The 26,195-nt window shown below is 36.1% G+C and overlaps 2 protein-coding genes across 2 annotated transcripts; both read left to right on the forward strand.

Annotated features, from left to right (window-relative positions):
• Nucleotides 1-3,634: 3,634 nt before the first annotated feature.
• On the forward strand, nt 3,635-16,000 carry LOC129257892 (UMP-CMP kinase 2, mitochondrial-like). The gene is made up of 5 exons (XM_054896328.2): nt 3,635-4,502; nt 6,112-6,247; nt 11,359-11,560; nt 11,919-12,116; nt 12,817-16,000. Exons 1-5 carry the CDS (start codon nt 3,705-3,707, stop codon nt 13,085-13,087), a joined length of 1,605 nt encoding a protein of 534 aa, XP_054752303.2. The 5' UTR covers nt 3,635-3,704; the 3' UTR covers nt 13,088-16,000.
• An 826-nt stretch (nt 16,001-16,826) lies between these two features.
• On the forward strand, nt 16,827-26,143 carry LOC129257902 (homeobox protein Hox-A10-like). Its single transcript, XM_054896340.2, has 3 exons — nt 16,827-17,948; nt 24,553-24,737; nt 25,154-26,143. The coding sequence occupies exons 1-3, from the start codon at nt 17,399-17,401 to the stop codon at nt 25,292-25,294; spliced, it is 876 nt and encodes a 291-aa protein (XP_054752315.2). The 5' UTR covers nt 16,827-17,398; the 3' UTR covers nt 25,295-26,143.
• The last annotated feature ends 52 nt before the right edge of the window (nt 26,144-26,195 follow it).

Raw genomic sequence — 26,195 nt, forward strand, 5'->3', positions numbered from 1 at the left:
ACTGTGATGCGCACTGGATCGGTCCGAATCCGAGGAAAAACAGCTTTAAAATGAAGGTCGTCTGAACGCTGATTATGTGGTATTGTGATTCATGTTTGTGTTTTGAATCATGATTCAAATCATGATTAGAATCATGATTCTGACTTGAGGTCGCATAAACGCAGCCTAAGTGACTCCAAATTTTTGATGGTCACCCCCCCCCCCCATTCCGTGACCCACGGTACGCCACTGTGTTGATCTTTCATAGCGTCAATAAATGATTTCACTAGATTTTTCCTCTTTTTTGAAGGAGTAGTCCTAATAGTCACTTCTTAGCTTTATTCTTCTAAATCAACATGAATATATAGTAATCCTTATTTAAACAGTGCGAGCGCAAACTGAAATTTTGTTATATTTCTACCTAAAGAATGGAAATTCTAAACACTTTTTGTTATCATGAACAATTAAACAATAGATGCGAGTGCGAAGCGCGAGCGAAAAAAAAATCGAGATTTAGGCCTAAAAGCGGACTTTATTCATGTTTTGTAAATCATGAATAGGATGAATGATTTGGATCTTCCTACATTAATAATGCAATCGCAAAGCGAGCGGGAAATTTGAAACTGTTTATTTGATACCTTAATGACAGAAAATGGTCAAGAGTAAAAAGGTTATGTTCCCTCGAAACAATGCATGTATTTCCATAATTTCATTAAATAAACGTGTTTTCACCGGTTGCCCACAGAAGCTATCGCTAGGTTAACAAAAGACTGAATGCTTGGCTGATCGTCAACAAAACGGAGTGTCGAGTGAGTCTGAACGCTAGCCTGTAAAACCTCTTCGTTTGATGAAATTATTGAAATTCAAGGCTTATTTAAAATAACCAGAACTTTGTTATTTCTTGACCATTTTATGTAATTGAGGTATCAAATTAAAGAACAGATATTGAACTTTTTCCAAAATGTGGTTTTCTTTTTGAAACCCAGATGCGGCCCGCCAAGTGACTTTTTGGTATCCCCTCTTCAAATTGTTTTTGCTCACTCATGCGTGAATGAGAAATAATCTAAGTAATTTCATATGAAAGAGGAGATTCTAAGCTTTACATTGGTAGGTCATTTGTCTATTTTATTAGTGATTAACTTATGATAAATCATCGCTAAATCTCGATTTCGTTTTTTGTGGGACGCATTGTATAGATACTACATGTATATACGTTAATGACGGTATGTGCCATTTTTGTCAGAAATATAGTCTGTGGAACGTCCCCCGGTGGTTTACCTGTTTACTAGATAAACTTTTCTTTCTGTGAAAAAATCAGTTATTTGTCTCAAATTATCTCATAAGAAAGACATGTATATATTGTTAATTTTGTAATAAAACCACGTGATTTTCATAGTATTTTGAGATGTTTTAAAATCATTGGCTCTTACACATTCAAGTAGGGCTTAAAGTTGTTGGTGTTCATCCTAAGATGAATAAAATAAAAATAAACACTATTATATTATATTGTATTATATTATATTATATTATATTATATTATATCATATTATATTATATTATATTATATTATATTATATTATATTATATTATATTATATTATATTATATTATATTATATTATATTATATTATATTATATTATATTATATTATATTATATTATATTGTATTATATTATATTATATTATATTATATTATATTATATTATATTATATTATATTATATTATATTATATTATATTATATTATATTATATTGTATTATATTATATTTTATTACATCATATACATTACATAATAATTTTTTAATACCTTTATGAAATATTATGTGTTCATCACTCCTGTTGCTAGCATTGCTAATCCTGTTCAAGGGGATTAAATGATACTAAATTATTTAGTTTTCAAGTCAATATACACCAACTATATGTCTTCGCACTTCGAGCTTTTATTATTATATGTAGTTATATCTTTTTCATGAATACTTAAAGAGACTGCCCCTTTTGGTCTGCTAAATATTTAAAATTTCCACTCCGTGCTTACATTTACATAAGTGGATTGATGGGACATGTCTGCTCTTCATGAATTCTCCAAACCAGTCCTTAAAATGCTCAACTTACCCCATGGGTGGGGCAAGTTAAGCCATTTTTTTTTTTAAAGGTGACAGTGACTTTCAGTGTGGGGATAGAATGTTATATAAACTGAGGTAAAAATGTTTCCCAAGAATTAAATTTGAATTGAAGTAAATCATTTCTACAAGATTATGAATCATATAAGTTCTAATATGAAAAAAGCAAAAGATTGCTCAACATACTTCGCCTTCCCCTACCCATGCCCCGGACTGATCCGCAAAGCAGAATCCCACGAATAAAAATTTTGTCCACTTTCATGACTTAGACGTTAGAGGAAATAACACGTAAAATTAATGCGATTCGAGGAAGAAAATTCCACAAATCTACCAGATGTTAAGGTATTTTCACCCCTACCCCCCCCCCCCCAAAAAAAAGAGAAAACAATAATACCCCATATGCATTGAAGTGATTTATAAGAATTAGCTTATGTCATTAATCGCATTAATTTAAACCGACACACATTGCTTTGAATGTATGAGTTTATTCAAGCATAATGAACATGCACTTGAAACGTGATGTTTCATCATGCTTACAGCCTGCACGATATGCCTCCTGGTATTGAACTTGTCCTTGGTGCACAGCTGCGGTAATTTGTCTGGGTTCGAGGTTTTTTTTTTTCATTTGTGGAAAGTAAATAATATCACACTCAACTATACCGGATATCTCAGAAAAAATAGGAATAATACGTGTGGACTTTAGATAGGCGTACTCAGTTTACAAAATAATGAAAGTACGTTGCTGATGGTGGTGGTGGTGGGTGATTGTGGTAATGATGATGATGATGATTAGGATGATGATGTTGGTGCTGATGAAAATGATAATGATGATGATGATGCCTATCAGTATATCAGTATTATTGATACCAATATGGCTCATCTGGGGATGGACCGCGACATGATTAAACGGGCTGCAGGGGGTCACTGTCCCTCTTTCGTTTTTCATGTACAAAAAAAATGGAAGGTGAAGGGAGAAAAAGGTTGGAAAGGCTCTTTGAGAGTACTGGGACGTATAAATCTACCCATGAAATAAAGGAAGGTGTCTTCCTATCCTAGTTGAATGGCGTGCCCCTGTATTTTTTTATTTTCATAGAATACATTTTTGTTAAATGAATTCATCTTAGCATGGTCATGCTTTAGTATGATCAATAATGAAGACCTAATTCTTTTAACAAATAATGTGCCGTTCTTTGTTATAAACTTTCCTTTTTGGGACCCCCTATTTTATTCGGGCATATCACTATCCATTTATTCATTCATTGATTTATTGACGCGCCAATAAATCACTTCACTCGGTTCCTTACACTTTTTGTTATTTTTTTTAATTCTCATTTTATTGGGATGAAAATAGGATTGACATACCAACAGAGGATTTGTTACCTTCACAAATTAGGACAAACAAGAACGTCACAGTCATGAGCAAATTAAATGGTTTGTAATGTTCGCAGTGCATATACATTCCTCTGTTTATCCACCAGCTGGCAACGCACGCCGCGCGCTTGGAGACTTGCCACGCTCGTTCAATGAGTAATCAAACACCCCTCAATGACAACGATCTAGTTCGACTGCACACGATAGCCTCTCATTATTGCATCATAACTCAGTATGCCTACTTCATCCAATATCGATATGATGGGTGAGGGTGACAACACCGTTGACGAGGAAGTCAACTGGTTAGACTGTGTATCGGCCATTGAAACCGACAAAGGAGTTGTTTATTTTTGTAACGTCGAGTATTTTTCACAGGGTGAAGACCCGACGGGTATAGGATGCGAACAAGATGAAGGATCATCCTTGGATTACAAACAGAATGAAGTCAAGCTTAGGAAGATACCGGATGAAGTCAATAGTGTGGAGTGTTCTGAGAAAGGGCGGGTACTTGAGGGAAAGCCAACTAAACCTCTGTTAACGCCTGTGACAGACTTTGTGTCTCGTTTTCACCGACTAGGTCAAGGGTGTTTCATGTATTCGATCACCGCCTACAACCCTCAAGACACGCAACAAGACAAGGTCCAGAACTGCAGGAGCAACCAACTGCTCTTTGCGGATCTCCGTGGCGCCTTCCCTGACTGTGACGTCTTCAAGAACTTTTCCTATTTCCCAGGTAGACCACATCACTTCGAACGGGGATACACGGTAGTTCTACCATTGGCTTACCAAAAAGATCACGAAGGTATCCTTCACAATCTTGCCCTAAAGTACAAGCAAGCAGCCTATTTCAAGTGCCGTATTCTACCCGATGGTAGGAGCACCCAAACCATTGTGCTGCTTGAGGAGTATGTGAAGGAAGTCCAGGAAAGCCTCGTCGTGGTGAAGCGATTAGGGTACCACCCTGCTTATCTTACGAGGAAGAACAACAGTGTCTTTCATGGACTTCATGACGCTCTGAGCGTACTCTCAAAGGTAATTTGAAGCCAATGAAAAAAATTAGATCCCATATCATCTATAATGTTCGTGGGGGTAGGCGTTGGTGTGTGTGTGGGGGGGGGGGGAGGCGTGCGGATGGGGCGAGGACACCAGTTGGATATATTTCGTATGGCTATAGCTTGCAATTAACTTCTAAAAATCACTTATTACTTCGGAATAAACTTTCGTTAATCCCCCCAAAAAAAAAACAACACACAAACAAACGTGTGGGTACCAATGCAGTGATGGATTCTGAATAGTGCACCACCCTGGTTATCTAATCACGTATCCACAACGAAATACTGACAGAGCAACAAATCTGATGATTCGTTGCCTGCTTAATATTTTGGAAGCTCCACCTACCCCTCCCCCATCACTGATTGGCATGCTTTATTTATACACACACACACGGGACTTGGTCTACTATTAATAGCAGATGGTCTAATTCTCACATCTTCTAACACCATCATAACTGAACCAATTTGGTATACACTATCAGGTTACTCTAATTTCCACTTTACCCAACTATCATGTTCACTTGGTGCAACACTCTCTTGGGCTAACTTTGGTTCATAAAACCATGGAGCTATTAATAAAACGGTTCATCTAATAATACAGGGGCCGCGGAAGCGGGGGGGGGGGTCACCCCCACTTTTTTTTTCCAAAACCGTGTACAAAAACGTAAAAATGACCATAGGATTGTGATTTTTTGCATGGTCAGCCCCCCCCCCCCCCTTTTCACTTTGAAAACCGTTCCGCGGCCCCTGTAATATACACTTAGAGGTATTAGACCAAGTGAATATTAGACGAGATCTGTATAAATGGCCTAACTAGAAAGTAGACAAAATGGCGATAGTATGGTAAATGGGCTAAGAGGCAATTAAACGAGATGGTTACAGTAGTAGACGAACTAGGATTAGACCATGTTGGGTGAGACCAACTGAAAGTAAATAAGTTGGGTGTAGACTTAGCGGCAATTTAGCCCACGTATCATCACGATCATACGTCGTGCTCTTCACGTCACCACATGCTTGAAAGGCGTGAAATGATGAAATATTGATTTTATTAAGATTCCATATGCATGGTTTCGTCTATCCTAAATTAACATCAAAGTTTCGATGGGGATGATATCCGGGGGAGAATTGTGTAGAACCTTAAAGGGGTTATTCTGGCCGGGAAACAACTGAGCTATAGGATAACTATATACAAAACGTCAAAGTTTGAAGGTCAAGTCCACCCCATCAATCAAATTCAGTTGAATAAATTCACAAAAAATAAACAAGCCCTATACTGAAAATTCTTCAAAATCGGATGTAAGATTAGAAAACATTCAATTACAAAAAATGATACTTTTCACGCACTTCGTTTACTCATAATCTAGTATTCTATTCATATTTATTATTTGTTGCAATACCCCCTTTGATATTATTAGCACATGTACGGTTAATACACTTCCAAAATGAATAATGTTTGTAATGTAAAAGATTCAGACTCTTTTGATTTGTTATGTGTTTCTTTCCATTACTCTTTTGTTTTCTGTGTTTGTTATAATAATGATCATGATAATAAAAAAAAATTGGCATTGCTTCGTACTTCCATTCTACAGTGTGACTATTTACCCGAGGCTGGTGAATTAATGAAAATAGCCCATTGTGAACTGACATTGTCGACGACTTGTAACCATGGAAATCAAAGAGCTTATAATCACCCAGTAATCGTGATGGAAGGAACAAGTGAGGCAGGTACGTAACCTTACTCCAAAATGGCGATCAAATTTGGGGGTTAACTTTTAAAACTGTGTCACTTTACGATGCAGCTTCTATGACGCGCTTATAGGGAAAAGCTGAAGTTTCTCCCTCTCCACCTTTTATAGTGTTGTGACTTCTTTGGTTGCTCGACAAAATTTTGTTTAAGGCTTTTTACTTTTATTTTCTCCTTTTTTTCTCCCCTCTTGCAGTTTGCCCCTTTTTACCCCACTGTACCTCTCCCGTGAAGCACAACTATTGTTCTTAAAAACGCTCCTGCAAGTTCCTCTTTACTTCAAAGAGAAATGTAAGATTTTTTTTTTTTTTTTTTTTTTTGGGGGGGGGGGCTTTCACTTCTCTTTGCGACCGAAAATGTTAACCAGGGCCCCGTCTTACAAAGAGTTACGATTGATCCAATCAATCGTAACTCTATGGAAATCCATCAGTGTCATAATTTTTTCTACAGAAAATTTGCACAATGTCCTTTTTCACAAAGAGAAGCATAGTAAATTTTCAAGAAAACAATGAGTGATTGAATATATACATTATAGTTAGAAAATATTTTGTACAAACATGAATAATACATGTTGACGTTGCTGGCCGTCCGCAGTTGTGATTGATTGGATCAATCGTAACTCTTTGTAAGACGGGGCCCTGATCGCTCATAGAGATCCTAAAAAATCACCTAGGAATGTTTGTTGAGAGGTGTATGGTACATTCGACCAAGAAGCATGTTTTCATGCAACTTTTTCTTGACAATGCGTCATTCATTTTTTTACGCAAAAGGTCTCATAATTATGGAAGAGGAAGAGGAATATTTAAGTTAAGAAATTGTTTTCTGAATAGATAGCAGTAAAAGTCAGCAAAACTCACTCAAAATCATAATTTGCTCGTGCAAATGGAAATTTTGTACCACCAATTTTCATTTTTGTAACTCGGTCATCCGGGCATTATGAACGTTGAGATACATGGATCTCAAATGAAAGAAGAAAAATATATCTTTCCATTCTTGTACATTTTATGAAGCAAATTTATGAAGATGATAGGACAAATTTAAACGGAATCACGTTTTTTTTTGCCTGTGGGACGCACTAGATATATAGTGGGGTTGATTGAAAGACCGATTATTGCATGTTCAATGCATTCAATATTTGTTTAGTCCTATCCCCTCTCCTCTCCTCGAAATATATATATTATTATATATAGTATTTCATTACCTAACTACTATAGTACCTTGGTAGCTCGAGATAGAGCCGGTTGAATAACAATTGCCCTTTGGTTTCACTGACAAATGTGTTTCAATCTAGCAATCACGGCTATTTATATTATCATTGTTGTTGTTTATTGCCTTTATTATCATCTTCAATATTATTATCATTAGAATTATTATCATTATTATATCAATCAAAGTTAGGTTCGGTATCTCCATAATATGTTCTTTATAAAGTCTTCGCTATTGTATTCAATTTATGTAGAGAGTAAAATAATGATTATGAAAAAGGGGCAATACATATTTTTTCAATTTTCCCAATGTGCAGTGCTCACGAATATTCATGAATGATAAACTGGTCGGTGATAGGCCTTCAGAAAATTCACTCGTCATTATTTGCTTGGTCATTAAACGTCTTAAGAAGACTTGTCTTAATCTAGATATGAAACCACAAAGACATTCATTTATTTCTTATTTACCCTAAATTTCATTGTGCAGATATCTTTGTTGATTGATACTTTAACAAACGTTTCCATAATATACAGGGGCGGATCCAGCCTTCGCCAATAGGGGGGCCCGGAATTTTTTTTCAGCCACATTTTCCCCGATCGGCCGCTCGAAGTTAATTTTTGTTTGTTTATATATAAATATATATTAATATAATATCATAAGCCTTATTTAAAAGTGCGAGCTTTTTTTATTTTATGTATTTTGTCTTAAAATTTAAACATTTTGGGCAATGTTTATGATCTTAAACGAGATGTGTATCCAACTAAATAATTGCTGCGAGCGCGAAGCGCGAGCAGAAACTTTTAATATACGTTTTGATTTGATAAAAAGGGATCTGCTAACGGCAGCTTGTTAGCCATGATAACGTTACATATTTCAACTATCAAATAATGCGAGCGTGAAGCGCGAGCTGAAAATTTTGACATTTCTACCTGAAGAATGGAAAAGGAAAAGTTTAACTAAATAATTGATGCGAGCGCGAAGCGCGAGCTGAAAAAAATTAAAGGGGAATCCAGCCTTGGCCATAAAATGTTGTGTTGGGAAGGAGAAAAATAAATTAAACAGAATTGTGAAAGTTTGAAAGAAATCGGATAAGCAAAAAGAAAGTTATAGCTGCTTTAAAATTGAGATCACTAATACTATGTAGATTTCAAATTGGCAACTGGGTAAGTAAATTATGACAAGGGGCAAGGACAACTTTTCCATAGGCCATGTACTTTATTATCAGGGATTTGTGGTTTTCTCTTAAGTACCCATTCCCCTGGGGGAGTAATCTAAATATAACCCAGGTAGTATATTGTTTTATGTCCTCATGAAAGAAAAATATAATTTGAAATAAAACTTTTGGGAAAAATGACATTATAGCCATAATATGTATTGGAGTACATGGAAGAGTAGTCCTTGCCTTACATCACTATGACATCCCATATGCGGCCAATTTGAAGTCTCCATGGGTATAGTGATTACCAATATTTACAACTTTTAAAAATGCATAACTTTCTTGTTGTTTGTCCAATATTGTTCAAACTTTCACCTATCAACTTGTCTGATTTTTCTTTTCCTTATAAAAACACGTTTTTATTTGGGTAGGATTTCCCTTTAAGATTTAAACTCTAGATATTTTGTAAATCATGAAAAGGATGAGTAATTGGAAATCTTCCTACATTAATAATGCGAGCGCAAAGCGCGCAAGCAGAAAAAAAAATATTTTTTTAATATACGTTTTGATCTGATCAAAAAAGGATCTGTTAACGGCTACTTGTTAGCCATGATAACGTTACATATTTTAACTATCAAATAATGCGAGCGCGAAGCGCGAGCTGAAAATTTTGACATTTTTACCTGAAGAATGGAAAAGGAAAAGTTTAACTAAATAATTGATGCAAACGCGAAGTAAGAGCTGAAAAAAATAAGATTTAAACTCTAGATATTTTGTAAATCATGGAAAGGATGAGTAATTGGAAATCTTCCTACATTAATAATGCGAGCGCAAAGCGCACAAGCAGAAAAAAAAATTATATACGTTTTGATCTGATCAAAAAAAGATCTGTTAACGGCTACTTGTTAGCCATTATAACGTTACATATTTTAACAATCAAATAATGCGAGCGCGAAGCGCGAGCTGAAAATTTTGACATTTCTACCTGAAGAATGGAAATTCTAAGCACTTTTTGTAATCGTGAAAAGGATAAGTATATAACTAAACAATTGATGCGAGCGCGAAGCGCGAGCGAAAAAATTCTGGACACTCTATTCATGTTTTGTCAATCATGAAAAGGATGAGTAATTGGAAATTTCCCTACATTAATAATGCGAGCGCAAAGCGCGAGCAGACATTTTTTGATATTGTGATCTGAAACTGGATAATGATTTAGATAGAGAACAATCTGCGGATCTGAATAAACGAGTGTTTCAGATTCGACCTAGTATTTGGGTATTCTAAATACCTTTCTTATCATGAAAATCAATAAAGCGAGTGCAAAGCGCGAGCTAAAAATACAAGATATTCCCATCTAAAAAAGGGTAAATTTAAGCTCTGTATTTCAAGAACTTTGTGGGAGAATTGTGAGGTGGGTATGGATCACAGTTAAAAAAGAGCTAATATGTTTCATTAATATTACTTTGAGTTTTTATATAGGACCGGGACATTCTATAGGGACATTATGTCATCATATGAAAATGATGACTATCTTCCTATTTCCCTTCTTAAGCATGCATAGCGCAAAATCAGTTAATATTATGGCCTGAAAACTGGACGTTTAAAGCACTTTTGTAATTATGAATAAGATACACGAGTTAAATATCTTTCAACAATCAATGCGTGCGGAAATCGCGAGCCGAAATTTTTGATAAACTGTTATCAAAATTGGGGAGTTTAATATACTTGACTCACCCATCAAAATGCGAGCGTGCAGCGCTAGCTGATACGTTTTGACAATATGACCCGAATAGGGATATTTTGATAACTTTATGGAATACAGGAAAATAATAGGTATCTGACAAATCAAATTTTGCGAGCGCGCAGCGCAAGCAGAAAATGTTAATATTCAGACCATAAAACAAAAAAAAATACAGAGCATTTTTCAAAAATCAATTTGTAAATCAAACAAAATAATGAAAGTTCAATTTCCGAGCTGAAATATGTTTTGTATACCGACTTCAAAATTTGATATTCTAAGCTTCATATTGAGCAAGATATGTAAATCACCTAAAAGGGAATGCGAGTGCAAAGCGCGAGCGAAAATTTTATATCCCGACATGAAAGATTTTTTATAATTATTTTCCAATTCTTCCCCTCATCTTATTTTATTCACTCGTCTTCCCCCTCTTATGTTTCCCTTTTTTCTCATCTCTTTTCCCTTCTTTTTCTTTTTTTCTTTCTTTCCCCCTTTTTATCTTTTTTTGCTCCGCCAATAGGGGGGGGGGGGGGCGGGCCCCTCGCCCCCTGGATCCGCCTATGATATATATGTATTTTTTGAATTATTTCCAAAAGTGAGGTTTTGCATCGATTAACAAACGAAGAAAGAGGTTCAAGTTTGCACCCTAAATGCCACAGTCGCAGCAAAAAGGTGCAAAAAAATTATTTGACTCCTTTAAGGTGGAAAAGTCTTATGTTTGTGATACATAATGGCACCCAAAAAGGAGCTTCTGTCGTGGTGCATAAATATGAAGGTTACAATGTCATGCTAAAGCATTTTTTTAAAGAGCGATATGAACCTTTTGTAATTATCATTTCTTGGTAAAAATCAATGTCTTCCCTTTACTGTTTTGAATTTCAACCTTTTTTATCTTCATCATTTTACTTCTTAAATGGTAGCCAGTCATGTAACGTTTTGTGTTTTTGTTTACTTTGTAGAAATAAAGATGAATCAATCGATTGTTATTACAGGTTTATCCAATCACACCTTCCGCCTCAGTCAAGCGATCGGCGGAACTCGTCTCCAGTCTCCACCATCTTGCGTGGCGCATCTCAGGGAGGCGTTTGTGAAGCAGAACAAACTGATCCAAGCAGCTTACTACACCATGTGTAACTACATCCTGGGTTCGTACGTAGAGAAAGCAAGAAAGAATGCACCTGTGGTGCTAGACAGGTTCGTAACACACTCTCGCTCATTTATTTTAGTATAGGCTTAGTTCTTCACATGAGCTTCTAGTAGCTACTATACTACTTCCGAAAATGAAATACCAACTATACCCCCATCCTTTTGTTATGCTTTGAAGTGGCATATCAGGGAAGAACACTTAGCATGCAGGGTATCAGTCAATTAGGGCCATGCTTCTGTTCCAGGTCACATACGACTTGGAAGCTTTGTCACATCTGACCTTATTCTTGGTATTTTTTTAACCCAAACGGAGTTCGAGTGTGGCCCCAACTGACTGATGTCCAGATCAAATCCGATCCTGGGCTTTTGAGACGCTCTGAGTGTAAATGTTCTTTTCAATTCTCAGGTTCTGGAACAGCACCGCTGCTTTTTCTATAGCGTCGGAGATTGAGAGAGGCGTATCGAACCTCCCACCGAAAGATCACTTTGTGTATGAGTGGCCACAGGACCTCACCAAACCTGACGTAGTCATACTAGTTGGATCCAAGAAGGCCATACGACACAAGAGCAACCGGAGCGGTGGCGAGCGTATTACCAAACAACTGTAAGTTAAAAACCTTTCTGGTTTGAAAAAAAAATTGTGAATCGTTTTTGCCTATATCTCATCCTTAGCTACGGAGCCTTTAAAGTGCCATCGACTTGACGACTTGGCGAGATACTTTATCTTGCCATGACGACATAATAACCTTATTATGTCGACATGGCGAGATACGTTATCTCGCCAATTCGACTTATAAAAGGTTATATGTCAACATGGCGAGATACGGTATCTGGCCAAGGTGACATATAACTTTTTATAAGTCAACTTGGCAAGATAACGTATCTCGCCATGTCGACATATAACCTTTTATAAGTCGACTTGGCGAGATAACGTATCTCGCCATGTCGACATAATAAGGTTAATTAAGGATGTTTAGCGCCCTCTTTCGGTATAAAAAAAATAAAGACAAGATAATGATTGCATATTAAAAAAAAGCTGCATTCAAAGATTACATCTGCTATTTTGTAAATGTGTGGATTGAAAAAGTAAAAATCATTAATGGGATTTTAAATACAAAATAGCCTATATTTACATCGGAAAGAAAAGGATGAAGAAACGTATAAAAGGTAAAATCATATTTTACCTAAGCTAATGCAAAGATGTTGATTATTAAGTGATTCAATCACATCAATATATCTGGAGGGTGCGCCTTTTGACCAACTGCATTGCTCTTTTTGATCTATTGTTTTCCACGTTGTCACAGGATGTTTGAAATCTTACGCCGGATGAAGACTTCGTCTTGGATCGAAGTTGATAGTATCCGAGACCAATGCCATTCAGATGAAGCTGTTACCATGGTGACAGTGGACAAACTGCAGTCCAAGAATATTGGTAACTTCCGGTCCGGCCCTAAAGAGAATGGGATGTGTCCTGGTACCGGACTGTATGCAACCAAGGAACACGATACCCTGCCCGTTGGCGGGCTTGTGGTACTTAAGGAAAATTTAGAACAGGAAGAGATTGGATTCATGTGAATTTAGAAAATTGAAAAAGATACAACATCCACTTCGTAAAGGTGGTATTGATAATTATAGCAGAATACCAAAAGATGCATAAAGTTTTGGAGGAAATTCGTCAAAGAACTATCTTTTTTTTTGTGACGTCACATGCCAGCAGCGCCCCCATATGCATTGTGATATGTCGTGGGACCCTCTGTCGTCTAGCTAGAAGGCTTGCTTTTCACACTACACTTATATGCTTTTCACACTGCACATATTTTCCTTAACCCCAGGAAATTGGCGGGGCTGGGGGGGGGGGGGGTCTTAGCCCCACCAATTTCCTGGGGTTTAGGCATAGGCGGCGGAAGCGGGGGGGGGGGGGACCTGTCCCCCCCTAAATTTGAGGTGGGGGGGACGATCCCCCTAACTTTATAGTGGATAACCTTTTTTTTTTTTTTTTTTTTTTTTTTTGCTTGTCAATTTTGTTTCCTACGCGTCCCCCCTAAAAGTTTAGTTGATAAGATAACATTTTTTTGTTTTGCTTGTCAATTTTGTTTCCTGCGCGTCCCCCCCTAAAAATTTGGTTGATAAGATAACTTTTTTTTGTTTTGCTTGTCAAAATTTTTTGGTGGTCCCCCCCCCTAAATTTGTTGGCTTCCGCCGCCAATGGGTTTATGTTGGCCCACTTCAGTTTCACACTACGTTTTAGCAAAGTGGTCTAGCACGGTAAATAGTACGGCACTATCTGGCCCTGCAAAAAAAAAGCAGGGTTAGTCGGCTAATTACGGTGCTAAGAGATGCAGTGTGAAACGAAACCGGGCCAAGGATCGAGTGAGGCTAAGCATTAGCCAGTCACAGAAGTCGAAATTGCATGTTAATCACGCTCTGTGTGGCAAAATATCCATGAACCGTGCGATAGTCCGGGGTTAAGGCGTTAAACCCGGCTAAGCAAATAGTACGGGGTTAAGAAAGACAATGTGAAACCCCCAAAAGATAGTATGGGGTTAAGGAAATGCAGTGTGAAAAGCATAATAGCCATGGACAAATGAAAAATCTGTAACGGCTCAAGCGGCTACCTGTTTTATAGAATTGTTTTTTTTTAGAGTTGTGGCCCAGTGGATTAGTCTTCTGACTTTGAAGCAGAGGGTCGTGGGTTCGAATCGCAGTCATGGCGTAATTTCCTTCAGCAATAAATTTATCCACATTGTGCTGCACTCAACCCAGGTGAAGTGAATGGGTACCCAGCAGGAATAATTACTTGAATGCATGAGAGCTGAGAGGCAGCTCGAGCTAAAGCCGGGGTAATAATAATAACAACGCGCCTCGGAATAGAATATTTCTAGGTAGATGGCGCTATATAAATGCCTATTATCATTATTTATATAGGACGTAATTATACGTATTATGTAAATTCAACAAAATCTATTTTCTTCCTTAGAAATACAAAGAAAAATGCTTATGTAACCAGTTTGACCATCAAAATGTGAGAATTGAAGTCAATCACGTTATTCATGACGTATCATGCGCGTGTATGATGTAACAAAATATTAAGCAAATGTAAATCATAACTCTTAGTATTCTTTTAATGGATTTTCGATAAACCTCACCAATATTTTTCTCTATTTTGCCTGAATTTGAGCAAATTTAACGGCTAAGTGAACTTCTCCTTCAAGACTAGCTTACCAACAAAGATATGAAGAAGGCGAGTGATGAAGACTTAAAAAAATAATTCTGGCAGAACGAAAGTGGTTAGATCAACTTACGTTTAAAGAACTGGGGTGATACTGAAGTTTTGATATCTTTTTGTATAAGGAACTCCACAAATTGGGGCCATTAAGTAAAATGATGTTCGCATTTTACGAAAGTGAAAGTCCTTGGCAGATCGAGTATCATAAGAAAGAAACTTGTAAAAGTCATATGATGATTATGATAAGATAACGTGAGATAACGTACCATGAAATCCTATAACGTTTGAAATTTCTTTATTTTTTTAAATGTCACTCAGCTGCGTTGTACTTGTTTTATGACGTTGTTTTTGTTTTTCTATTGGTTCATTTTCAAAATGTCTGCTTTGTTTTCAAAATGCAACCCCCCCCCTCCCATCGGATCTGCCTCTGTCTAGATACAAAGAACATAATTTGGAAGTCTCTTATAGTGCCAAACTTAACTAATATGATACTTTTGCAATGAAAATCGTAAATAAGCTCGTTGTTGTGCCCGAAATCATCTAGTTTCGATACGTATATAGCTTTTACGAGAGCTGGAGAAACTAGCTAGCGTGAAAAGATCTTGTGGGTTTTTTTTAGTTTGTTTGTATTTCTTTTCTCCCTTTTTCATTATGTAATGAAATGCTCATTCTTCAGATAGAATCCTTGGAGTAATAATCGGCTAGGATGATGCTATTATTATATGAGTGTTATAATGGTAACACAACATAAAATTAAAATCAAAGGTTCAAACTATTTCCTTCCATAAGAAATGTAATTCAACATCGTATTAAACAAGTTACTTAAATGCTTACAAGCAAAAGGAGTGACGGTTTCCAGATATACCATGTAACTTCTTTTTGCTTTCCCTTTCTTTTCCACTGTTTTCCCCTCTTTCCAATGGGGGGGGGGGGCATGCCCCATCCCTTGCAGTTACGTCACTCTTCAGCAAATACATCCTTTATAATTATGGTAGTTTTCTCCTTTCCCGACTGAATATTCAGAAAAAAATAAGTCAATAACAGAATAAAATAAAGCAAAGGTATAATATATGCCACCCATTATTGGTCAGTTTTCTTCATTTTTCACGTTTTGCCGGTAGGTCAGTGCTAGAGTCAGAACTCAAAATGGAATTTTCCATGCCAAAAAAAAACACATTTACTTTCATATTCCTAAATGGTTGGTCTTAAAGTCGTGAGAGTTTTGTTGGCTACGTTACATTAATGAACAAACATAGTTGCAATATTGAAGTACATGTAGTTCTTATTTCATGGCGAGTTTCACTTATGGGCGTGTGTGTGGGAGTGGGTTGGTGTGCGCGTGGGGGTGTATGTGTGTGATGGGTGGGTGATTTAAATTTTGTATTTATTACAAATATGTTTTAAGAGTATCCTGTTCAGTCCGATTAAAAAATGCATTAAATTAAAGTCTTTCACAGGAATATAGCGATAGAAATGGAAAGTGGCGTGGAGGGGGTACGGTACGGGGTACGGAGGCGTCAATCCACAATTTGCCACTCTCCACCCAGGTGTTAAATGGGTACCCGGTAGGATTCGAAAGCCTATGTAGTATGCCTAGCAATTGAGTCTTGGAACTCTTGTTGGAATGCTCCCCAGGGAGTGGAGAAGGTGCATACATTGTATGCGGGCATGCAAGGATCCGATGACCGGGGTAATAATATATCTGTAAAGCGCTTAGAGACGTCGTTCCGATGTGTTAAGCGCTATATAAATGCGGAATATTATTATTATTAAGCTCTTTACATGTATAATGGCATTTGATATTGCACGAACTTGAGAACGTAGGGGTGGGGTTGTGTGTTTTTCTTTCATATTTCTATCGGGGATGCTTTGCGTAATGATAAATGAAGAGCTCGTATTAAAGTTGTTGGAATTGAATAACATTAAAACTGAAATATGGAAAATTATTAATATGCGCATATTTTTTTGTAGATTTAAGTAAAACTCGTTTTTCAAAGCCCCCCAAAAATGTGTATTATCAACTATATTTCGTTCATTTTGTTATATACGTGTACCCGTATATTTGCTAATGCCCTCTTAACGTTGCCCATACCCAGGGATATCGGTTTGAAAACGACACCACCAGCTTATTGTAAAAATAGATTCTAAGGCCAATAGGCTCATTGATTAAGGAGTGCCCTCCTCAAGATTCGTCAAGTGCATTCCGAAAGGCAGAGGACATATAGCGATATCAACAGTGATCTTTGGAGGAAATCTGCATAGCTCAGGTGACTCTCTGCGAAATTGACAAATTATTGAAATATGGTGAATTTTCGTCGCTATGATACGATCTTTTAACTTGTCTTAAAACTGATCAATTAAGCCATTAAGGAAACGTGTGGTTTTTTTTTTCTACAAAAGAGAAACATTCGACGTTAATAGAAGGGTGCTACATAAACATTGATGTAACTGCATTAAAGGAGCCATAAACGTAACTTGTAAGTAGAGCTTTGTACATCAATATGTGTTAAAACTTAATTGGGACATAAATACAACTTTAATGGCTCAATTTGTTTTATGTTTTTAAAGCGGTGACGAAATTATTGACTGGACACAAAAGCAGTTCGAAGAAAGCGGAACGAAGAATTTGTTTTTAGCCAAGCTTCTATTCTATAAAAAAAATGCAAAATTACAGCCCAGAAACCTGGACACCAGTTAACCCCCAGAGAACTCCATCCACCTCATCATCGACTGCAACGATAACAGGGCATCTCATTGCTCCTCGTCCAGAAGCTGCCCCCATTGGCCACTTGACCGCCCCTCATCACCCGACATCGGCCGTACCGCTAACCCATCGCTATACTTCTTTCTACAACAATTTGGATGGCAGCTCGAGTAATTCCTCGGCCACCATCCCGCCCTACAACGATGAATACTCTGCGTGGAATTCCTTCGATTTTTCATCGCCGACGACCCACCCCCACCCACATCAAGCGACAAGGAGTCCATTTGCAGCTGCCGTGCATCATGGCCACTTTCACCATCACAGTCCCACTGCAATGACGCCGAACCCACAACCGACCGGTCTTAATCCCACCGCTGCCACCATGGGTGTTGGTTCACAGCACCGTGACACGCTGCTCTCTGCAGCGGCTGTGGCATCAGCAGCAGCGGCGGCCGCGGTCTCAGGGAGCAACTTCGTCAACATTTCTCATCGACATCCTTCTTTCAGTAAGTATGATATGAAATATTGAAAACATGCTAATTAAGAAAATTACGCCTACATAACACTTAATCAAAACTATCATCAGTTTTGCAGTTTTTAAAGGTTGAAAAGAAAACAGATACAGTATACATTCATTTGTTATATAAAAAAAAAAATAAACACACCTTAACTTTCATAACTCGAAGATTTGCGACTCCCTTAATATAAAAGCAATAAGCTAGCTAAGCTAATATTTGATGCGAAATATCAAACAAAAAGTAATGATAACTTTGTTAAATGTATGTAACTTTCGACATAATACATGTGAAACAAACTATAATTGAATCTTGAAATACCTATATTAACTCAGGGAGTTGAGTTTAGACTCTCAACTCCCTGATTAACCTATCGATGAGCAAGATTATTCCCCTTAAAATCCTGCATATTGATAAACTATAACACGAAAAGCATGCAACAAAAACAACAATAGAAAGCTTCCATGCAGTCTCCTTTCAAATTTTGACAAGTTTGGGCATGACTCTACTTTCATTTGGTACAATCAGCCGAAAATCATCATTAGCCCAATATAATCGACTTTTCAATATGTATATTTCAGGTCAGAAAAGGGGCGTAACATTTTGACCAATGAAAGTCGTCCCCCCCCCCTGATTTTGAAGCAAAAACAAATTGTAACTAAAAAGGACTAAGTGGTAAATGGGCTTAATGGCAATTAGACTAATTGGTTAGGAGACAAACTAGCCGTAGAGAAAATAGGATTATTTAGACTGTGTAGGATGAGACCAAACAGAACGAAGACAAAATGTGCTAAGTGCCAATTTATCACAATAACAGAGGATGCTTGGTCACTTCTTAAAGTACTTTTTTTGTCATGAAATGAATATGTTGATACTTTTTAGCCTAATTTTTTAAAGAGAGATTTTCACGAAAAACTCAGAAAGAACTCAGAAATATCGAGAAGAATTGACACCCCAATAAAGCGACTTGTTTAACCCGACTGTAAACCAGTCTTTGAATTGAGTTGGTGTTTTGTTATTAAAAAAACAATATTGCTTATAATGGGAGCATGTTATGTGAACAATGGTGGAAACTGTGGCGGTGTGTATTGTTTGAATGCTGCTTTGGCAAATAATTCAAAATTTGTAAATCTTCATTGTCTAAAATCTCTTGAAAAAAGAAACTTGCTAAGATAGCTGCCATTTGCCGTTCAGAGACTCTATACATTTTCATCAGAAACGAAATATAATATCCATAAAAAATAGTTAAAAACAAGAAAACATAAAATTCGCAGCGTAAGAGCAATGGTAGTTTTAATGTATATTTCAAGCTTCCATGACAATACAATATTAAATGAGCAAGGCACGGTCATGACGGTGGTTACTCATTGTTCTTTATGAACAATTTTTTTCTGTAGTTTATGGAAAACTGCTTATTCCAAAGCATTTAATAAATTAATTTGTCAACATTCTCTACAAATAATATTCTCATAAATATATAATTAATTCCCGCGTTTTGATGAGATAAATTTATAATTAATTGGCCATCAACTATAAACTAATAAATATGATTTTTTTTCTAATAGTATATTATAGATAACATACATTATGTCATTCGCGTTCTGAAACCATGGAAACTATCGGTCTTTAGATTTTATAATCAGCGTCATAAAAATAATGTTTGAAAGTTAATAAATATTATCTATTTGTTGGATGGTTATGAGAAAGAACCAGTATTTCCAGAACTACTTCAAATTCTACTTCACACATTTTCGGTCAGCCATTTAGAACTCCTGCAGATTTCACAAAGATCATGGTTACAGTATTTGTCCTACCTTTTAATCACAAACGGATGCTAACTGTAGATAAACAGAAAGTCAGCCACTTCTCTTTATCAAAATATCCTCTGATAGAAGTTTATAGAACATTATTTGTCATATCATACTTTTAATGACGTGCTGAGAAAAAGGAATTCTAATAATACGATTTAGATGTCAGTCATTTAGCGCTGATTTTTTTTTTACAGGTGTTTGGTTTTTATTTCATTGATACAATATAATAATGAAATTATATGTTATTAATATTACCGCTATGTCCTAATCCACTGTTTAGTACGCTAGTTAACAAAACGGCAGGCTATAATGTACAGATTACAACTTTTATGGAGATTGTTACTTTTTATGATTATAACAAAAAATTATCCCCAATTTCATTCACTGTACTACACACATTTAGGAGCTTCTATGGAGACCGTTCACATGGCACGGGTCCAATATAAGGATTGTTTAGAATTTTAGTGTTTCGCAGTTTATGATGCCACATTAAAACTATATCAAATGCTGATATTGAAAAGACACATATCAATTTTTATGTAGAGACAGTGGAAACGTGCGAATGGCTGAATGCTGTGCGCTTTTGGAGTATTTAAGTGCAAAATACCGCACGCGTTTCTACCCGCTTAATGTTAGAGATAGGACGAGGGCCTTGGATCATAAGAAAATAAATAGCGGATATAAAGTTTTATAGACGATGAGAAGGTATAGTGTGTCGGTATTCCGTTTATATGAATGGTACCAGCACATGGTATACTAGAATACAATAAGAAATAAGATAGAATGGAAAATATTTTTTATGAAGTCACGAGAAGATAAATTGAAGGCTATATACCCTGAAATCGAGTTTATTAGCATGATTAGATTGACGGGTATGACTGTCAGATAGATCCTACATGATGAATGCGTGATAGAAGCGAGAGAGTAAGAGAGAGAGAGAGAGAGGGAGGGAGAGAAAATGAATGGAGAGGAGATGGAAGAAAAAGAGAGTTGGTTGTCAGTGATAGATGGATATGTAAAAGGAGAAATGGAGAGGGAGTATACAAGAGAGAGAGAGAGATTCATCGTATTTTTTTGTAATCATCATCATCGCAATTTGTAATCATCATCATCACAATTACCAGTCTTCATCATCATCACATTTATTGTTACTATCATTTTTAATTGTATTATTATGTGTCATGATATTATTATTCTGATTGTATTATTATCATTATTGTTATTATTATTATCATTATCATTATCATTATCATTATTATTATTATTATTATTAATTAATATAAATTATCATCTTCATATTCATCGTCGTCATCTACAACATCATTATCACTGTAATAATTACTGTATTGTCAAGATTTTTATTAACATTACCGTTATATTTTTATGACAATAACCTAATATTGGCATTGATAATAATGCAATGACGATGAAGGTGATGATTATGAGGACACCATCGTTCATTGATATAGAATTCAAACAAATTTGAAACAAAGAGAAGACAGCAATCTTCTCCCACCATCTCTCTGTCAGATGACTTCATTAACTTAATTATTATCTAATCGTAGACTTACAATAAATAAATAGTCCAGAGTACACCTTTTCTTACAGCAGGTGTTCATAATGATTAGGGCAAAGATACATCTCATTACATTTATTAGCACATCGGGTAAAAAATTCCATTTTCATTTGCTGACGTGCTAGAGTATTTTTCTGAGCAATCTTGCATTATGTTTCAGAGCACACTCTTGTTTTCTCTCGCAATATTGATCTTGCACTAGGATGAGTAAAATGAGGAAAAACATTGAATTTATTAGCCGACAAGTAACAAAAGCTTGATTATAATTCTGCCTTCTCATCCCTCGGATAGGACGTTAAATGGAGGCCCCGTGTAGAGGAGAGTAACCACATTTGCACGTTAAGAACCCACTGCACTATTCGTATAAGTGTAGGGGGAAACCCCGGTTTAGTGGTCCACCTGCACTCCCCCAATCAGTTATATCGGGAGGAGAGACCTGCGGGTCACAGTGATTCAGTTCGCTTTTTGCCTCCCAGGCACAGGTGATGCCAAACAAATAATAAAAAATAAAATAAAAAACAACAGGAAGCAACTCTTTTTTTCATCGACTTTTTCTCTGATTTGGAATATTTCTAAAATGGCATTTCAAAGATAAGATCTCAAAGCATCTATTAACATCAAAATATAGATATAATAATTTCAAACAAATTTTTTATAAACTTTTCAAAACTGTCCCGTTTTTTTTTATACGCACTGTCTATATATATATATATATATATATATATATAGTGTGTGTGTGTATGTGTGTGTGTATGTATGTATGTATTTTATTCAGAAATTATGAAGGCTTGGCAAGACTTAAGGAGATTTCGTTATTCTGAAGAGGAGGTTAACCCTATTATATTCAATAATCAACATATTTGTATAAAAGGTAAAACAATTTTTGACAATGATCTTTTTAATAAAGGAATATTTAGCGTTGATCAAATCTTTGATAATGGCCACTTGAAGCCTGTGACTTTTTTTCAAAATCTCGGTATTACCGCAAATCAACTTCTCCAAATAATAGATATTGTGCACGTTATACCAGCAAGCTGGAAAATTTTTAATAGTTTAATAAAGTTTAAAAAAATTGATTTGGTAGACTTTGGGATAAGTATGAATATTGGAAAACAGGAAACAGCTTTTGAAGTAATTAAATCAAAAACAATTTATAACTTGTTTATTACTAAGCTACAAGAGCTATACAAGTTAACACTTAAGGATGGTCACAGTGATTTTGATTTTACTGATGTAGAAATTTGTAAATTATTTGAATATATCAGGAGTACAACTCTTATAAGAAAACAAAGGGAATTTCAGTTTATGCTTTTACATGGAGCAATATATACAAAAGAGCATTTGATGAGATTTGGTTTCGTGGGAGATAATTATTGTTCGTTTGGTTGTACAAAAACTGAATCGTACTTTCATATACTCATGGATTGCATAAAAGTTAAACCTCTTTGGCAATTTTGTATTGATCATTTTTGTTTAGCTGAATTAAGAACTTTGAATTGGAGGGAAATATTCTTAGGGTTACCTGGAAATTCTTGTAGAATTAAATGTGTCAATTCTGTTATTCTTTTTATTAAATATGCAATTTTTAATTCCAGAGCTGAAGGCCGGGTACCGTCATTTATTAAAATACACAAATATATAACGGGTTGTATAGAAGAAGAAAGACGCCTGGCAACGAAGTCAGGCAAGTTAAGTTTACATTTGCAGAAATGGGATGAACTGAAGGTGAAAAGGGATTTGAATGTGAACAGGTGGGATGTGTCTAGTGTGGTGCGAGTGTGAATCCTGGTGTGTATGTTGATGTTTTTTTTTCTTTTTACTAGTTCTTTTCAATTTCCCCTTCTCTTGTATCAATATGATTTGCAGGGTTTTTTTCTTTCTGTATCCTATTGCGCCAAAATGTTAAACGTTCATTATGCAGATTTGTATATATTATGTTTGTTTACGTATGCGTGGTATGTGCATGTGTGTATGGGTGTTAAGGTGGGTGTGTGTATGTGTGTATAATTATGTAAAGTTATGTTGAAGCTTGATTTAAAATGGGATGCAATGATAATACATTTAGGTTGATTTCTGTTTTCCTGCAAATCATTTATATAGCCGTTTAACATTAATTATTATTGAAATACATAGAGGGTTGGGGACTCAGTTGAGTTATTTTTTTTTTTTTTCAGATATGAAAATATAATTTTAAGGAGTTTCATTCCGTCCTTATTTGCTTCAGTTCTTGGTAAATATATGTACTTTTTTGCATATCCTTGTTGATATGAAATGAAGATTTGTATTTTGTTTTGTATTTATCTGCAGTTTATGTAATTCATTTGAATGAAATCCTTAATAAAAACATATTGAAAAAAAAAATGTATACTTCCACATATTTTCCTCATATACTAAGCTAAGACACTCATTCCACAGTTTTTGGCTAGGGACGGCAGAATTTATGAGCAATTTGCACCCAAAAATAATCCACAAACTAGTTACGAGGACAAACTATTTAGTTAAATTCATAATCTTAGTTACAGTGTGTTTTTTTATTATAATACTTGACGTTGATATCATTTGCTATTCTCCTATCAAATCTTTTTGAAATAAAATTCCGACAGCTTCCTCTGTTGTAGTTTCATATTCATATAGTTTCAGTTCTTTTCATCATATTCATCATATCATTGTAGTCGTCACCATATTGTCATCATTAACATCTTTATCGTTATTATTCATCGTCAATCGAAGTTCCATCATCATGGTCGTGATCACAATCATCAACATAAACTCATCATGGTTGTCGTTGCTATATCTCAATCACCACCACAGCAACTGGCGTACAGATGAAGAGTGGAGGTGGTGGGGGGGGGGGGGTCTTGGGGCCATGGACCACACCCCCTCCCCCAATTGTTCATGATCAAGTAAACAGGAAGGAAAGGGTGTGAAATATATTTTTTTCTAGATTTTTTGTCAAAATCTATCATAGACTTTGATTTTTTAAATTCGTATTGAAAAGGTCGCTCGCTCGCAGCTTTTCAGAGATTTTCCCTGTACGCTATGTCTGGCCCCCTTCGTCAAAATTTTCGACTCACTACGCTACTTGCCATGGCCACTACATAATTTACCACTTACGTCAACACCATTGCCACACCACCACTGCCACACCACCACCACCATTTAAACATGCAGAACTCACAGAATAGATCTATCTTTATTTCCCCCACAGCGTCACAAAGCCATGGCAGCAACTGGGTTCCGCCGTCATCGTCCAGTTCGGCTCGGAGGACGAAAAGGAGACCGTATTCGAAGCTCCAGATCATCGAACTCGAAAAAGCTTTTCAAGAAAACATGTACTTGACAAGGGAGAGGAGGACAAGAATAGCAGATTCTCTTAATCTCACGGATCGACAGGTCAGTAAAGATATGTATATATATACAGAATACAGATCTTTCAGATAGATATATAGCAAGCTAGATGGATAGATAGATAAACTGATAGTAAGACAAGTTAGATGCATATATCGTTTGGTAGACATCTAACATCTGGGCCCCATTGCATAGAACTTACCTTTATGGTAACTTTGTCATCCAATGGTAACCTCCATGGAATCCTTGATTTTGATTGGCTGTTGATCATTGTTTCCATGGTAGTTACAATTGGATGGCAAAGTTACCGTAACAGTAACTTTTATGTAACTGGGCCCTGAAATCAGATGTCTTCTCTGGTGACAAGTTACATCTTCTTACCCCCCCTTCTCTCTTTGCCTTTCTCCTTCACTTTATTTATCGCTCTTTCTACTTATCACTCTCTCTCTCTTTTGCTGCAGGTGAAAATCTGGTTCCAGAACCGCCGCATGAAGATGAAGAAGATGACAGAGCGAGAACGAACTGAACAGGAGCAAATAGAACGAGAAAAGCAGGCCCTGGGAGCAAAGTTTTACATCAAGACAGAACCAACAATGATGTGATTTTGATAAATCCTATAATGCATTTACACCTTTGTAATTATGAAAAATGCTACAGCCGGTTGCATTTACAGTGTCATTGGTATGTCATGATTACATTATAATTGGTCAAAATTAAAAATGATCAAATGGTATCAAACAGCAAAGATGGTGTTGACAATTCTCCGTGCCATAAGATACGATATGCTGACATTTGATACAAAGATTTTGCATAGCCTACCATCAGGGATGGTGCCACGTGGTGAGCTCCCCCCCCCCCCCCCCGCAAGAAAAAAAATCTTCTTGGAGAGAAAAGAGGGAATGGGGGAGAAAAGATGAAAGAAGAATCTAACATAGAGTGATATGTCGCATGTAGCACGATAATACCCCTATATTATTCCATTTAATAATAAAAATGTCAATTTTAGGTCATCTTGCCTCACCACGAGCAAAACACCCTGCCATCATCCCCGACTATCACCATTTCATTTTTTAATGATGTGATATAATGCATCTAAAATCATGGGTATTGGAAATAAATATAATTTCCATCTAAACCAATATATAATATTGTATATTTGAATAGTTTTTATATTGGAAAATCCTTGAAATAGACAGATTGAAAGAAGGGAATTTATATTAAAGCCCCCGTATTTTTAATGAAGTATATTTGTGCAATATCAGAAGGGTGTATTCTAGGTCGGCCTCAATGCTACATTTTGACAAGCCTTGGTCTTGACTGTATCTCTTTTACAAAGTCAATGGGAGAAAGAGTAATTAAATTCATTGTTTGGGAACAAGGCAAAGTTTTTTTGTATGTAGAGAATATGTTGAAAATGCTATTGTTAGCAATAAAACACATATGATAAACAATCTGTTTGTGCAAATAATGGGTTCTGCATGGTGTGATTGTCAGCCTGAATTT

The sequence above is a fragment of the Lytechinus pictus genome, chromosome 1 (assembly GCF_037042905.1).
Source record: "Lytechinus pictus isolate F3 Inbred chromosome 1, Lp3.0, whole genome shotgun sequence".
In the NCBI taxonomy this organism is placed as follows: Eukaryota; Metazoa; Echinodermata; class Echinoidea; order Temnopleuroida; family Toxopneustidae; genus Lytechinus; species Lytechinus pictus.

Coding starts and splice junctions, on each gene's coding strand:
- LOC129257892 (XM_054896328.2), top strand. CDS start 3,705: ATGCCTACTTCATCCAATATCGATATGATGGGTGAGGGTGACAACACC. Junction 4,503..6,111: donor CTCTGAGCGTACTCTCAAAG/GTAATTTGAAGC, acceptor TCCATTCTACAG/TGTGACTATTTACCCGAGGC. Junction 11,561..11,918: donor GCACCTGTGGTGCTAGACAG/GTTCGTAACACA, acceptor TTCAATTCTCAG/GTTCTGGAACAGCACCGCTG.
- LOC129257902 (XM_054896340.2), top strand. CDS start 17,399: ATGCAAAATTACAGCCCAGAAACCTGGACACCAGTTAACCCCCAGAGA. Junction 17,949..24,552: donor TCATCGACATCCTTCTTTCA/GTAAGTATGATA, acceptor TTTCCCCCACAG/CGTCACAAAGCCATGGCAGC. Junction 24,738..25,153: donor TTAATCTCACGGATCGACAG/GTCAGTAAAGAT, acceptor CTTTTGCTGCAG/GTGAAAATCTGGTTCCAGAA.